At 45.4% G+C, this 13,982-nt stretch overlaps 1 protein-coding gene across 1 annotated transcript in view; it reads right to left on the reverse strand.

Moving 5' to 3' along the window:
- LOC102020531 (chromosome unknown open reading frame, human C12orf56) overlaps nt 1-13,686 on the reverse strand; it is a gene marked incomplete at its 5' end in the record, with an annotated part of 52,619 nt that extends 38,933 nt beyond the window's left edge. Inside the window, 4 exon segments of the mRNA XM_013520919.1 lie at nt 187-257; nt 1,631-2,042; nt 6,190-6,262; nt 13,524-13,686. Coding sequence (XP_013376373.1) covers nt 187-257; nt 1,631-2,042; nt 6,190-6,262; nt 13,524-13,686 — 719 coding nt within the window.
- Nucleotides 13,687-13,982: the final 296 nt, after the last annotated feature.

Raw genomic sequence — 13,982 nt, forward strand, 5'->3', positions numbered from 1 at the left:
AAGGTTCCTGCGAGGCGTGTAAGGGGTGCTGTCCAGTGAACACTGAGGTTTGCAGAGCTAAAACTCAGGGCTGAGAGCTGAGGTAGAGGGCCGGACGTGACGTCAGCCACAGGCACCACACGGAGCGAGGAGCACAGGGAGGAGAGAACAATCCCCCTGCGACCCTGTCAGCTCATGGCTCCTTACCTGTATGGCTTCTGACTTCTAACCGCACTGAGCGCAGCAGCATACAGGGGATCTTGTAAAAGAGTGGCTTCCTGAAAGAACAAAAAAGTGGGGATTGTTAGAATTCTGTTTACTGGAAATCCGTTAACCCTATTTCTAGCCATTGCTCTGTGTGTGTGTGTGTGTGTGTGTGTGTGTGTGTGTGTGTGTGTGTATTTTTAATCCCATCCGTGGTACATTATTTGTTTATACGACTAATTCCAGTATTTGCTAACACTCCAGGGGATTTTTTTTGTTATCTAATGTTCAAAAAGCTTTAAATATAACTTTTTCATTTTTAAACTTTTTATTTCAAAATAATTTATCGATTTCTCACAGTACCTGATTACACAAAGTAAAAGATAAAATTTTCTGTTTCACCTCTTTCCTTAGCACTATTCAAAGTAGCTATTATTAGGTTCTTTTATATCCTGTCAGGCATTAAAAGACACATTAATTCTAACATACACACTTGCAGTACTTATACATTATGACATATTTTGTAATAGATATTATCCTGGCTAAATTATATCATATATATCAATCTAGAACTTGATTCTTTCACTTAACATGTGAAGTTTTGTATGTCTGCATACATAGATTTACTGCAATCTTTTTCATGATTACCTAATATTCCATACCATAGTTATACAATGCTTTTGTTAATATGCCCCAATGGGTTAATTTTTCCTTAAATCTTTAGTGTTGACATTTCCCATTTATTTTCAGTCCTCAAATCAGACAAGTAGCATTCAGGAAGTTCTCTAAGTAACTTTTTATTTACGTTGAGGCCTAAGAGATCAGAAGGGGTTTCTGAAAGGTAGCTGATTTGTAACTCAAAACAAACTTAAGCTTGTCTTCTTCTTTAAAAATCAAAGCAGGGAAGTGGGCACTTGGTAGTGAGGGAAATACGCACTTTTTTCTTACTCCTTTTATCATGGTTCTAAAATTTTTAAAAACTGCCCCCTTTCCCTTTCCAAATGTTTATACCTGCCTTACATCTATAATTTTAATTTGGAATATGCCCTCGTAACTTAGCGTTCTAGCAGCTATCTTCATAACATGCAAAGGGTAAAAAACAACCATACTTCATTTTCGTTCAATTTGAGATGCTAAACAGCACAGGCATAATTACTGTTGGTAAAACCTACAGATAAAATGTGTTTCTGAAGGAAACTCGACTCTTTGAAAAGCCTAGGACACCCTAGCTGAATGCAAAGTGCCGCCTGGTACGACTTCCCTTCCCTGCCCCTACAGAAGCTCAGCTTCTGGCCTAAGTCAAGTCACCCCTTCAGTGCATCTTTTCTTTCACAATAGTAGTAAGTCGTAAGATAAAATTTCCAAAATGGAGGCGGTGGGGGAAGGCATGTTTACCTTTAAAAGGAACCAAAACAAAGACATCTCAGGTTAAGGTGGGGACACTTACTATCACATAATTGTTCCATGAACTTTTTAAGTGCAGAAATAGAGACGAGGTTGTGGAAATGACATACAAGTGAAGCTCTGACTCATTTTTCTCTAGGTTTAAATCGCTGTCCGAAGGGGAAGCTGGGAGAGAATTTCCTACATGAAACTCATTTCTGTTCCCATCGCACTTGCAAGCGACTTCACGTGGGGAGCCCTTGTGATCTGGAAGTTCCTGCGGTTCTTTCGGGTTTGCTGTGCCAGATGGCGAGCTGACAGGCCTGCCAACAGCTGGAGTGGGCGGACAGCTCCTCCGGGGGGGCACAGGTAAGGGTCGAGAGGCACCTCTGCCCTGAAGGCACGGCTTGCTGATGTCTGAAGAAGGGCTGCTGGGAGTTGGGTCAGTGAAGGCTTTGTAGCTCTCCTGGTTGTACCTGTAGGTAGAATTCAGTGTTAAACGTGATAATCAGGGGCTGGGGATTTAACTCAGCGGCACAGCGCCTGCCTGGCAAGTGCAAGGTCATGAGTTCGATTCCTGGTACCGGAAAAAAATAAATAAATAAATAAATAAATGTGATAATCAGAATTTTACAGTAACGAACAAGGAGAACCCAAGGGCCAATTGCAGCAGTCTAAGATTCTGAAAGCTACTGTTTTTGCGTAAATGGAATGCTTGTTAAGAGGCCAGGCCAGTAATCCCAGCACTCTGAAAACCTGAGCAGGAGGATCAAGTTGGAGCCCAGCCTGGGCAACTTAGTGACTTAGCGAGATCGTGTCACAAAATAAGACGTAAAAAAGGGGGCTGCATATGTAGCTCAACATGAGAACCCTGGGTCAAATTCCCAGTACTGCAAAGAGAAATGGGGCGGGGGGAGAAAAGAGTGATTTAACCTCACTAGCTATTACCCCTTGATTAGGTGACTGGGAGAAATAAGGCATGCAAATCTTCAGTCTGCTTTTCTGCTTTCAAAATAAAACCACTAGGGGCTGGGGATTTAGCTCAGCGGCAAAGCACCTGCCTGGCAAGCGCAAAGTCATGAGTTCAATTCCTGGTACTGGAACAAAAACGAAAAACAAAAAAAAATTTAAAAATAAAGCCACTAATGTTACACAAGAAGCACTTTTTGCGTCGACAGTATTGCACCCATCCTTCCTGGAGCCCCAAGATTTTCACTGAAAGGACTTCCTCATTCTAGTTTTTAACCTTATTATTCTTTGCATTGATAAAAGATCCTAGAAAGGAAAACGTTCGAATGGGAATTAGAAGGGAGATTCTTTAGATGCCGTTTCCTTTAATTCGCACACTTGCGAATTTCCTAGTGTGTCCCAGTAGCACCAACTTCTGGGTGAGCGCTGGGTCCCACCCTTTCACCGTCCGCATTCTTGACGCCTCCCCACAAGCTCTCCCTCCTCCGAGGCACAAGGCAGCGACTGGAGACGCTAAGAATCCGCAGAGAATGACGAGCTCTAAATTCCAGTCCTGGCTCTGCTGCTCTGATCACACCACCTTTGCTGAGCAAGGCTTACAGGAGGCCTGAGTTTCGGGCGGCACCGCCCCCGGCCCGGCAGGCAGCCGCAGAACGGGGCCGCTGTGCTCAGTCCCGCAGACTCAGCGACTCACCACGCGGAGGACCGCGCCTCGGCTGTGAGCCTGTAAGGAAAGCAGCTTCGGAAAGACCGATCTGTCTGCTGCGCTCTGCTTCCGCCTTCTTTAGCCGTTTTGCACTTAGGAAGCGAATCTTCTATGCTCAGCTCCACCGGATACTCATTCTACTCTACTGGGCGGAACACCGGCTCACCCCCCAGCCCCAAATAAAAGCCAGTTTGATGTTCAAATCTGTGGCAGTTTTGTCTTTTGGCGCCTTAGCCTTGACTTCCTAATCACCTGTGTGTGTCACTGACCGTCAAGCTCCAGTGTCCTTGCACGTGCGCACATTTGCACACACAGCAGCGGTGGCGCGGTCTCCCATCGCTGTCCTGACCCCCCTGCAGACGCCCGTCCCTTGCCAAACTCTCAAGCTTCCGGGAAGGCAGGCTGGCGCCGTGTTCCCACAGTAAGGCCCGGAAAGGGAAGCGGGGCCTCCCTCCTCTTCTGGCCTGCGGAGTGGCAATGGAACGGCCAGACTTTAATCACGCACCAGGCTCAACGACTGTCTGCGACGCACCACCCCTGCGTGCGGCTCAGGAGCACCCTACATTGCCTTCCTCCTTCAGCTCGAGGAAGGGGAAACAGGTGAGTGGTGCTGGCTGGTGGCCGTGATGGCTGTGGCCTAGGGGGAAACGCTCCCGAGGAGAACAACAGTTACACCAACCTCACTCCCTCCACTCTCTGAGGTAAAAACAGAACGTTCTCAGATGGAGTCACCATTCCTCTTTGCTCAAGACAAAAACAGAGGGCTCTGAGCTGGCGCACACCTGTGATACCAGCACTTGGGAGGCTGAGGCGGGAGGATCATCACAAGCTCGAGGCCAGCCTGGGCTACATAGTGAGTTCAAGGCCAGCCTGCACTACAGAAACACAAAACAGAACAGAACGCAAAAGTACACCCTCAGGTAAGCACACACCATCTGAGTCTTTGGAAAGTGCTTGACATGAACGTAGTGACTGGATTCGACCTAACGCCCTCGTGTTTTCACTACGTAATTAGTCATCTTCTGAATTTCTGTACGTAGCTCAGTGGTTACCCTGATGTTACAGAAATGTGAGATGTATAAAAGAAAATCTCAATCCTTGTACAAAATGTAAATACGGGAATAATTAGAACAGAGTAAAAGCGGAAGATAAAAGCTTGGCTGTCGAAGAAAGGGAGAACTGTCAACTTTATTTTATTGTTCACACTGTCATTCGTTTCATTGATTTTTTTTGCTAACAATTTGCCTTAAGTCTCAGAGGAGACATTGGACTTGGACGTTTTAGCAAGGACAGAACTATTAAAACTTTGGGAACTCATGGAGACGGACTAGATGCATTTTGTATAAAGGGATACCCACGAGTCTTTGGGGGCCAGATCCAGAACATTATGACTTAGATCTCCAACGGCCCCCAAAGCCTGGTGAAGTGGAAGGTGACTGGGTTACGGAAGTAGTGCAGCTGACTTACTGCCAGCAGGTGGCGTCTGCTCAGGAGAGGCGGGCTGTGGGCGAAACCTGGAAGGGTGTCTCTCCCTCCCAGCTCCTCCCTTGACTCCACGCTTCCTAACTGAGACGCATAGATTTCCCCCCAGCTATGACTTGTCTTTTAGGGTCACATTCGTTTTCTGCCTGCCTACAGTCTGCATCCCTTGACGGCAGCTCCTAGAATCCTATGCTCCCCTCGTCTTCCCAATGTGTAGACACTTTGCATGTGTGACAGTATCACAGCTCAAGTTATGGAGCCCGGGAGCCTCCTTTTAAAAATCTATACCCAGACCTCTCTCCTGTTGTCTAGCCTGAAATTTCAACCGCCAGATGAACTTCCCCGCGTGAGAACCGCCAGGCCCCCAGACTTCACCAGTCTATACCATCGCTGGGGCTGACCCTCTCAGGGCCCTTATTTCTTTACAGGGAATCGCCCCGTTTGGTGCTCCATCTTGAAGCCGCAGTGGTCTCTCCCCCTCCCCTTTCTAAGCAGCTGCCAGCCTTACGGACTCTGCCTTGAAATGTACACTCCGTCCACCACTTGGGCCTTATTACTGTCACCTCTGCCCCAGTGCGGGTTCTCCTTACTTCCCACCAGTCTTTGGTCTTTCCTCAATTCATTTTAAGCACAGCTGTCAGAACCCTGCTCTGTAACAATGGTTTCTACCATATCACTCGCCTTCACCTGCCCTTCTAAGACCCTCCAAAGCGTAGATGCAATTTTGCTTTCAGGTTCTGTTGTTAAGACACACTGGACTGGGCTGGGGATTTAGCTCAGCGGCACAGCGCCTGCCTGGCAAGTGCAAGGTCCTGAGTTCAGTTCCCGGTACTGGAAAAAAAAAGAAAAGAAAAGAAAAAAAAAAGACACGCTGGACTGCTCACCACAAGACTGGCATGACCAGCCTCCGCTGATCCGCCCAGCAGGGACGCCCCATCTCCGCGTGCAGCACCCTTTACCAACCGCCACTTGGCACCTGGACTTCGTCCCCACCACTGACTATAGCTTTCGCCTTGTTAAATATCTTTGACAGGTTGCTCCAACTAATGTAGGAAACTTAGCAAGTTTATGTTCTATTGTCTTTATCCATGTATTATATACACTGGTTAGAATCAGCTTCTCAAGGACAGGAATTACACCTTACTCAACTTTGTATCCATGACTGGGCCTAACACTGTGCCTTACACAGACCCAGAGCTTGATAAATGCTTTTGAATTCAGTTTTAATCAATTATTTATTTGTATTGCAACATCTATATATTCCATGGAGAAGAGAAAATTTATATCTCATTATTTTTACTAACCACATTGGAGTTTAGGAGAAAGTTCTTCATTATCACATACATGAGATACACAGAAGTCAGTCCCAAGTCATTGGTAGATTAAAAGCATAATGAAAAACAGATTGCATTATAAAATGAGTTTTGGTTAAGAAATCAAAACCATACCACAAACAATCATCTCACCTGAAGGAGGGTTCACTCAGGCTTCTAGGCTCCTTGCGTCTCTGAAAGACATGGGCATCATTCTCTTCCTTGACTTAAAAAAAAAAAACAAAAAAGTTATTTGGTCATTAATTAAATAATTTGATTGAATTTATGAAAAAGATGTAGGCACAGGTACTGACTTGATAACTGATCATAAATTCTTACAAAAATGTGCAAGTCCAGAGGCTGGCGATTTAGCTCAGTGGCACAGCGCCTGCCTGGCAAGCACAAGGTTGTGAGTTCAATTCCTGGTACCGGGAAACAAACAACAAAAAACGAAACAAACAAAAAAAAAAATGTGCAAGTCCAAAATTATAAACTAGGCTGGGCCTGGTGATGCATGCCTGTAATCCCAACACTCAGGAAGCTGAAGCAGGAGAATTGCTATGAGTTCAAGGCCAGCCTGTGCTACATAGTGAGTTCAAGGCCAGGATGAACACTGTAGTGAAACCCTGTCTCAAAAAAAAGAAAGCTATACAAAGTTATAAGCAGGAAGCATGATGAAGCAAAAATAACTTTTGCTTTGATATTATAACATTTGTTCAAGTTCAGATCCTTTCAATAACCATCTGAGTGAATTTTACAAGTTACTTTATTGCTCAAGCCTCAGTATTTTAACTTGTAAAAATGAGATAACATTGTGAAGGGAAACAATATAAAACATATAAAAATGACAGACTTGATGCCTGATAGTAAGTATCCAATAAAGGTTAGCTGGACTTATAGTAAGTCAAGAAACTGATCATAGATTACACCAAGAAACTGTCATCTCTTCCTTATAATGTGAGTGTATTTTGTTTATTTGGAGAAATAAATATTCTGGACCAGAACCAAACTTAACACTTCCAAAAGCTGCTGCAAGAGGTCAGGATTAGCGGCACATGGTCGCCCCCCATAGAAACTTAGTACTTCTTCTGCTCCCCTGCTGCCCTGCGGAAGCTTCTGAGCCAAGCATGCACAACCCCGCCAGTCAGCAAGGAAGGGAAGCCAGCCCTCGCCCCTTCTGGGATCTTCTGACTCTTGGCTGTTTTCCTCCTAGGACTGCTGGCTTCTCTTTCCTCCTCCTTCCCTCTTGCTTTTTTTTATTTTTTGGTGCTGGGAATCAAACTCAGGACCCTGTGCTTGCCAGGCAGGCGCTGTGCGGTTGAGCTATAGTCTCTTGTTTTTGTTTTTGCTTTGTTTTGTTTTAGTGTATCTGTATCTTTTGAGATAAAATTTACATAAAAGGAAATGGAACATCTTAAGTGTACTTTTGTGGAGTTGGAATCGTGTTCTTTGGAACTGCCCTGTGGGCTTTTTTCTCTCAGTTTTGTGTGTCTCGAGGAGTGTAAAACACCTGCACGTGGAGGAGAAGGAAACCCCTCACTTCAGCGGGCGATGTCAGGGAGGGTCTCTGATGACATCCCTGGCGCTGGTGTAGGCAGAAGAGTCACCACAGCCTCCCTCAAGTCCAGCATTGCTTATAAAAATCAGAGACTGCCTGGAGATTTGAAACACAGGACTTGATCTAAAAGAAAATAAAAGCATTCTCAGGGCAGCTACACCTGCAGGTGACTGCTGGAGGAGTCAAGGTGAGTGTTCATTACTGCTGAAAGTCTGTGCCCCTCCCAAAGTCATGTGTTGGCACCGAATATTTGATGTGATAGTATTAAGAAGTGGAGCCTTTGGGGAAGTAATTAGAACACGAGATTAGAGCCTTTCCCCTCTACCCTTCTGCCATGAGGAGACACAGCCTCTGTCCCTTCCATGATCTGAAGGTGCGGCAGGAAGACAGTCTTTAAAACAGAAAGCAAGCCCTCGCCAGAGGCAGAGTCAGCCAGCACCCTAGTGTTGGACTGCCCACGCTGCAGGACTGTGATCAGTGTGTTTCTGTTGTCTATATATTTTTTATTTGTTTTGGGGGGTTTTTTTGGTCTTTTTGAGACAGGGTCTCGCTATGCAGTTCAGGCTGGCCTTGAGCTCACTTTGTAGCCCAGGCTGGTCTCGAACTCACAACGATCCTCCTGCCTCAGCCTCCCGAGTGCTGGGATTACAGGTGTGCGCCACCACGCCTGGCTTCTGTTATGTATAAATTAGCTAGTCTAAGGTATTCTGATTTTGCAGCAGGAACAGACTAAAACAGTGGTCATTTGTCCTTTTGACATCCCAGCACCTCCCTTTTTTGAAGAACTGCCCGCTTCCTGTAGTTAGCCTGAGGGAGGGGGGGACAGAGAGAGAGAGAGAGAGAGAGAGAGAGAGAGAGAGAGAGAGAGAGAGAGAAAGAGAGAAGGAGAAAGAGAGAAAGAGAGGGGGGAGGGAGGGAGGAAGGAAGGAAGGAAGGGAGGGAGGAAGGAAGACTTCCACGAAATGAATAATGCTTTAAGATACACCGCCCCTCACTTGCATGAGTTCTTTCCAAAGTCTTATGAGAGACCCTAACAATGTGCTCACATCGCTAGATGCTTTTGTAAAATGCACAAAGGAAAGACATTTCAACCATAATCAAGACCACACGTCAATTTTTCATTTCAATTTTTCTTCTACTTTATCTCCCTACTTGGGTGTGACCACAAGCATTTTATATCTGTGATTATTTTGTCTGAGTTTTCTGCAGTGCTGTGGGCCAACGTGGTGTTGAAGGTGGACTCTCCAAGTTGGATGAGTGTCAACCTGCACAGCACCTGGACCAACTCCCGCCTACCCTAGCCGTCACCGACTGTCTGGGCGTGGAAGCGGGCCTCTGACTCAAGCAAGGCAAGTCGGTGTCCTCCGCTGGACTCGCGGTATTCAGACCTGAGACACAGAGCGGGGAAACTCTGCGTTCCCTCATAGGCTGCTGCGGCCCTCGAACAGGTCGCTGAGGTTCTGTTCTTCTACTGTTCAACCTCTATGCTCCTTTCTGGATTCTCGAAAAGATCCCAAAATCTTTATAACAAATTCCCCTGGACATAAACATAAGCAGAATTAATTTTTTTTTCATGCTTTCAAGCTAAGAACCTGCTGAGACAGGAGAATGGCTGTAAATTCAGGGTCAGTGTGGGCCACAAAGTGAGTTCAAGGCCAGCCTGAGCTATAAAGCAAGACCTTGTTTCACAAAGAAACAAACAAAAAAGGTGAGGCCAAGTGGGAGGAAGCTGGATCACCGGGAGTGCGCCCTTGAGGGGGTCCGGGACCCCAGCCCTTCCTGTCTCTCTGTCTCTTAGCCTCCATGAAGTAAGCAGCTTGCTTTGCCGCGAGCTCCGCTCCACAATGTGCTGCCCTGCCACAGGCCCAAAAGCACCAACTAACCATGGACTGAAACGTCCAAAAATGTAAGCCAAAATAAGCTCTTCCTCTTCAGGTGACTTATCTCAGATTTATTTGTTGTAGCAATAGGAAGCACGCTAACAATTTAACAAGCATCCTCCTCCATCTCAGTGTGAAAAAAGGCAAGTGTGGACTAAACAAAGGTGCATATATACTAAGGTGGAAAAATTTCTTTTTCTCTATACCTCTAGAAAAGTTGGGGATTTAAACTAGGTACTCTTGCTAGGAATGATTTGCAGTTTTGTTCTTCCTTTATTTTTTTTTTTAAACTTATGTAGTTTTGTCTTTTTGAGACAGGTCTCACTATGCAGTTCAGGCTGGCCTTCAGCTCACTTTGTAGCCCAGGCTGGTCTTGAATCAACAGCGACCCTCCTGCCTCAGCCTCCTGAGTGCTGGATTTACAGGTGTGCACCACCATGCCCGGCGATCTTCCTTTGTTCAGATGATGGAGGTGACTGAAGTGTGGACAACTTTGCCACATGATAAAAATATTCCCTAGGCTTTCTCCCGAGAGATGTAGAGCCAGTCCTGATAATTATCTATATTTAAATGCTCTGTGGTCCATGCTTTCTCTGGGCATGACATCATCGTTAGCATTGAAGGTTTTATTAATGACTTCTGCTAAGTGGATATGAGACAGGCTTGCGTCCAGCGCCTCCTTCAGAACCGCACATTGCAGACCGTCCAGGAGCGAAGACATGGAGCCCTTGACGCAGAAGGCCTCACCCCGGGAACAAACAGCTTGGAGAGCAGGAAATACAGAGCACATCGCAGTTAGCAAGATGGAAAAGGAGAATGTCTTTATCCCGCAATGCGCTCGGGCTGCCAGTGACAGCAGCAGCTTTGTGTTTCAAAAGCCTTTGCACAAAAGTGTCAGGGGGGACCTTGGGGGAAGAACGTAAAGAACAGGCGGCAGAAGGTGTAATTCTATCAACAGCCATGAGCGTGTACACGAGACAAACTCTTTGCCGCTTTAACATCCTTTGCAAAGTTTCTGGGGATTTAAATTTCATAAAACTTCCATTTCTTCTGCATCCTTTTAACGTGTGTTTTTATGTTCCTCTGCATATTGAAAAATAAAAACAAGGATAATTATGCTTGTGGACGAGGATAAATATGCACTTAAGGGAAGCAACACCAGTTCGAGGCCCTAATTAGTCTGACAAGGGACCTGGTGAGCCACCAGGGATTTAATAAGCCTGCTAATGACCAGTGCTGCGAACAGGTCCGTGCCGCCGCGCGGAGAGGAGCCTGCCAGTGGCGGTGCAGAGGCAAACGCCACCCAATGCTCTCACACTCCGTAGCTGTCTAACCAGCCTGGAGACGGACTCGGCTGGCAGGGGCGTGCAGTGGAGGTCAGTGGGGTGGCGTGGGCCGCTCTAGCTACACTGCTTGGAGCCAGACGAGAGGCCTTATCCATGGGCCGCCGTGGGTGTTCACCTTTTCCTCTTCCTTCTGTGCTAAGGGCGCAGCCTTCATGGCTGGCTCCAGTAAGTCAGCCTTCCTAGCTGCACACCCAGCCCTGCCCATGACAGCTGTGAAGACAGTCACGGAGATGAAGGGTCACATAGGTTAAGTGACTTGCAGAAGGTCCCACAACCAGGAAATGCGAGGGCCAGGATCCGAACCTGGACCAGGCCAAGTTCAAAGCTGATATGCTTTGCTCTGTGCTTTTTACCAATTTCCAATAACTGGGGTAGGTACCTTAAAGGTCTCATAGTTATACAGGTATAACTATATCTACCTGTCTTTATTCCTATCTCTCTATATATCGGACCTTTTTTCCCCCTCACAACAGTCCTGTTACCAAATTTGTAGGAGTTTTACTCCACACAAAAACCAATTCTTCTGTAATCCCAGCACTCAGGAGGCTGAGGCAGGAGGATCGTTGTGAGTTCGAGACCAGCCTGGGCTACAAAGTGAGCTCAGTGCCAGCCTGAACTGCAGAGCGAGACCCTGTCTCAAAAAGACAATAAATAAATAAATAAATAAACAAACAAACAAACAAACAATTCTTCAATTCTCTGGACACCGACCAGTTGTCCTACAACTCAGTTCAATTCTGACACTAGCTAGCACAACCCCCACTGGCTAAGGGTTCTCCCTGCCTCTCTCTTTTTTCCTTCCTTCCACTTGTGCTTCTCCCCCTTCTCCCTGCCCCCTTCCTGCCTGCCTTCATTTTCTTTTCCTCCCTCCATCATTTCTTCCTTCATTCCTTTCTTCCCTTTCTTTACTTCATTCCCTTCCTTCCTATACACCCTTTACTCTTTGCAAATTGTGCCCAAGTACTGCGCTACTGATAACTGAATGATCAGCTCATCTCAGTGCAAAGAACATTAGTCTTTTTCACCTCATGAAGAAGCTAGTGTTTTCAAACTGTTATTTTAAGAAATAGAATACTGTACAATTAAAATTGGACCCATGAGAGGCTGAGGATTTAGCTCAGCAGCACAGTGCCTGCTTGGCAAGAGCAAGGTCCTGAGTTCAATTCCCGGTACGAGAAAAAAAAAAATTGGGCCCATGAACTAAACTAAAGTAGAAATGGATCAAAGATCTAAATACTAAAACAGAAACATTAAACTTGCTGAAAGATAGACTAGGTAAAACTCTTGAAGACACTGGTGTAGGCAAAGACTTTAGAAACAAAACCCCGACTGCACGGGAACTATCACAAAGAGTCAACAACTGGGATCTCATCTCATTAAAAAGCTTTTGCACAGCAAGAGAAACTGCCAACAGAGTGAAGAGACAACCCACGGTGTGGGAAAAGGTGCTTGCAAGCTGTTCCTCAGACAAAGGATCTAAAACATGTAAAGAACTCAAAACAATCAGACCTCCCAAATTTAAAGACAATCCACAGAAGGGGAACTGAGATGAATATAGACTTCTCAGATGAAGAAATACAAACAGCAGATAAATACACGAAAAAATGCTCAGCATCACTGGTTATTCGAGAGATGCAAATTAAAACAACACTGAGATTGCATCTCAGCCCAGAAAGAATGGCTATCATCAAGAAATCAACCAGTAACAAATTCTGGTGGGGCTGTGGGGAAAAAGGAACCCTTCTCCACTGTTGGTGGGAGTGTAGACTGGTGCAACCACTGTCAAAATCAGTGGGGAAAGTCCTCAAAAAAGTAGGACTAAAGGTCCCCATTTGACCCAGCCATTCCCCTGCTGGATATCTTCCCAGAAAAATTAAAACCACAGTGATATATGCACACTTATAGCAGCACACTTTGTAATACGCAAATCTTGGAAACAACCCAAGTGCCCATCAACTGGTGGGTGGATAAAGAAGATGGGGTTTTTTTTTTACAACGGAGTACTACTCAGCCACAAAGAAGGATAAGCTCAAGCCATCTCTAGGGAAATGGATGCACCTTGAGGCCATACTCTTAATGAAATAAATCAGACACACAGGTGTAAATACTGAATTGTTTCTCTGGTGTGAGACACTGAAAGTGTAAATAAGGACCAAAGTGTATAGTAAGTATTGTAAAATAGGAGGAAAATGTTCAAATGGGGAGGGGAGCAAGGGAGAAGGGAGGAGGAAAGGAAAGGAGGGAAAAGTAAAAAAAAATGAGAAAAGAAGGAAAACATGGAAACAAAGCTTTCCAAACGGGGAGGGGAGGAGGGGTTGAAGGGAGGGTAACCAGCGGGGGAAGAAACAAGTTCTATCATGTACAGGTACAAATTCTCTATGATGAGTGTGATCATTATGTATATCTAAAATGTATTAATAAAATCTGATTTTTTTTTTGAGACAGGGTCTCGCTGTGCAGTTCAGGCTGGCCTTGAGCTCACTTTGTAGCGCAGGCTGGTCTCGAACTTGCAGTGACCCTCCTGCTTCAGCCTCCTGAGTGCTGTAAAATCTGATTTGAAAAAAGAAATATAATACATATCCTTTTGGGAGGGAGGACAAAAGGGGGGAAAGGAACACAAATTAAGATGTGATGAGTGAACTCATGTACTAATAAAAATTAAATTTAAAAAAGCTACTTACATATCTGATAAATGTTACATACCCTTTCTAGTGCCAGCATTGGCGTGATGAAAAGGAAATAGGAACTTCCCGACAGCCTTTGATTTCCCACACTTTTTTCCCAAACCAGTGGAAGAATAGATGATGCGAATGTGTTGGTTGGTTTCTCTATCTGGTGAACTCAAAAATTCTGGGTAATCATCAACCTGAAAGAAAATCAACCGAGCTTACTGCAGACAAATATGACTACGTACCCAGCTGGGATGAATAAACCCCCATCCCTAAGGATAAGTGTACACTACAGCCTTCTCTTTTCCTGTGCTCTACTAGGACAACTTTACACTGAGGTCTCCCAATTCTTCCTTCATATTATGTTGTTTATTTATTTACTTTTGGTACCGGGAATCGAACTCAGGACCTTGCACTTGCTAGGCAGGTGCTTATGCCACTGCGCTATCTCCCCGGCCCTTCTTCCTTCAGTTTAGTCTTCACTAAAAATGTG

Source organism: Chinchilla lanigera, unplaced genomic scaffold (genome assembly GCF_000276665.1).
Source record: "Chinchilla lanigera isolate Chin_1 unplaced genomic scaffold, ChiLan1.0 scaffold00057, whole genome shotgun sequence".
Classification (NCBI taxonomy): Eukaryota; Metazoa; Chordata; class Mammalia; order Rodentia; family Chinchillidae; genus Chinchilla; species Chinchilla lanigera.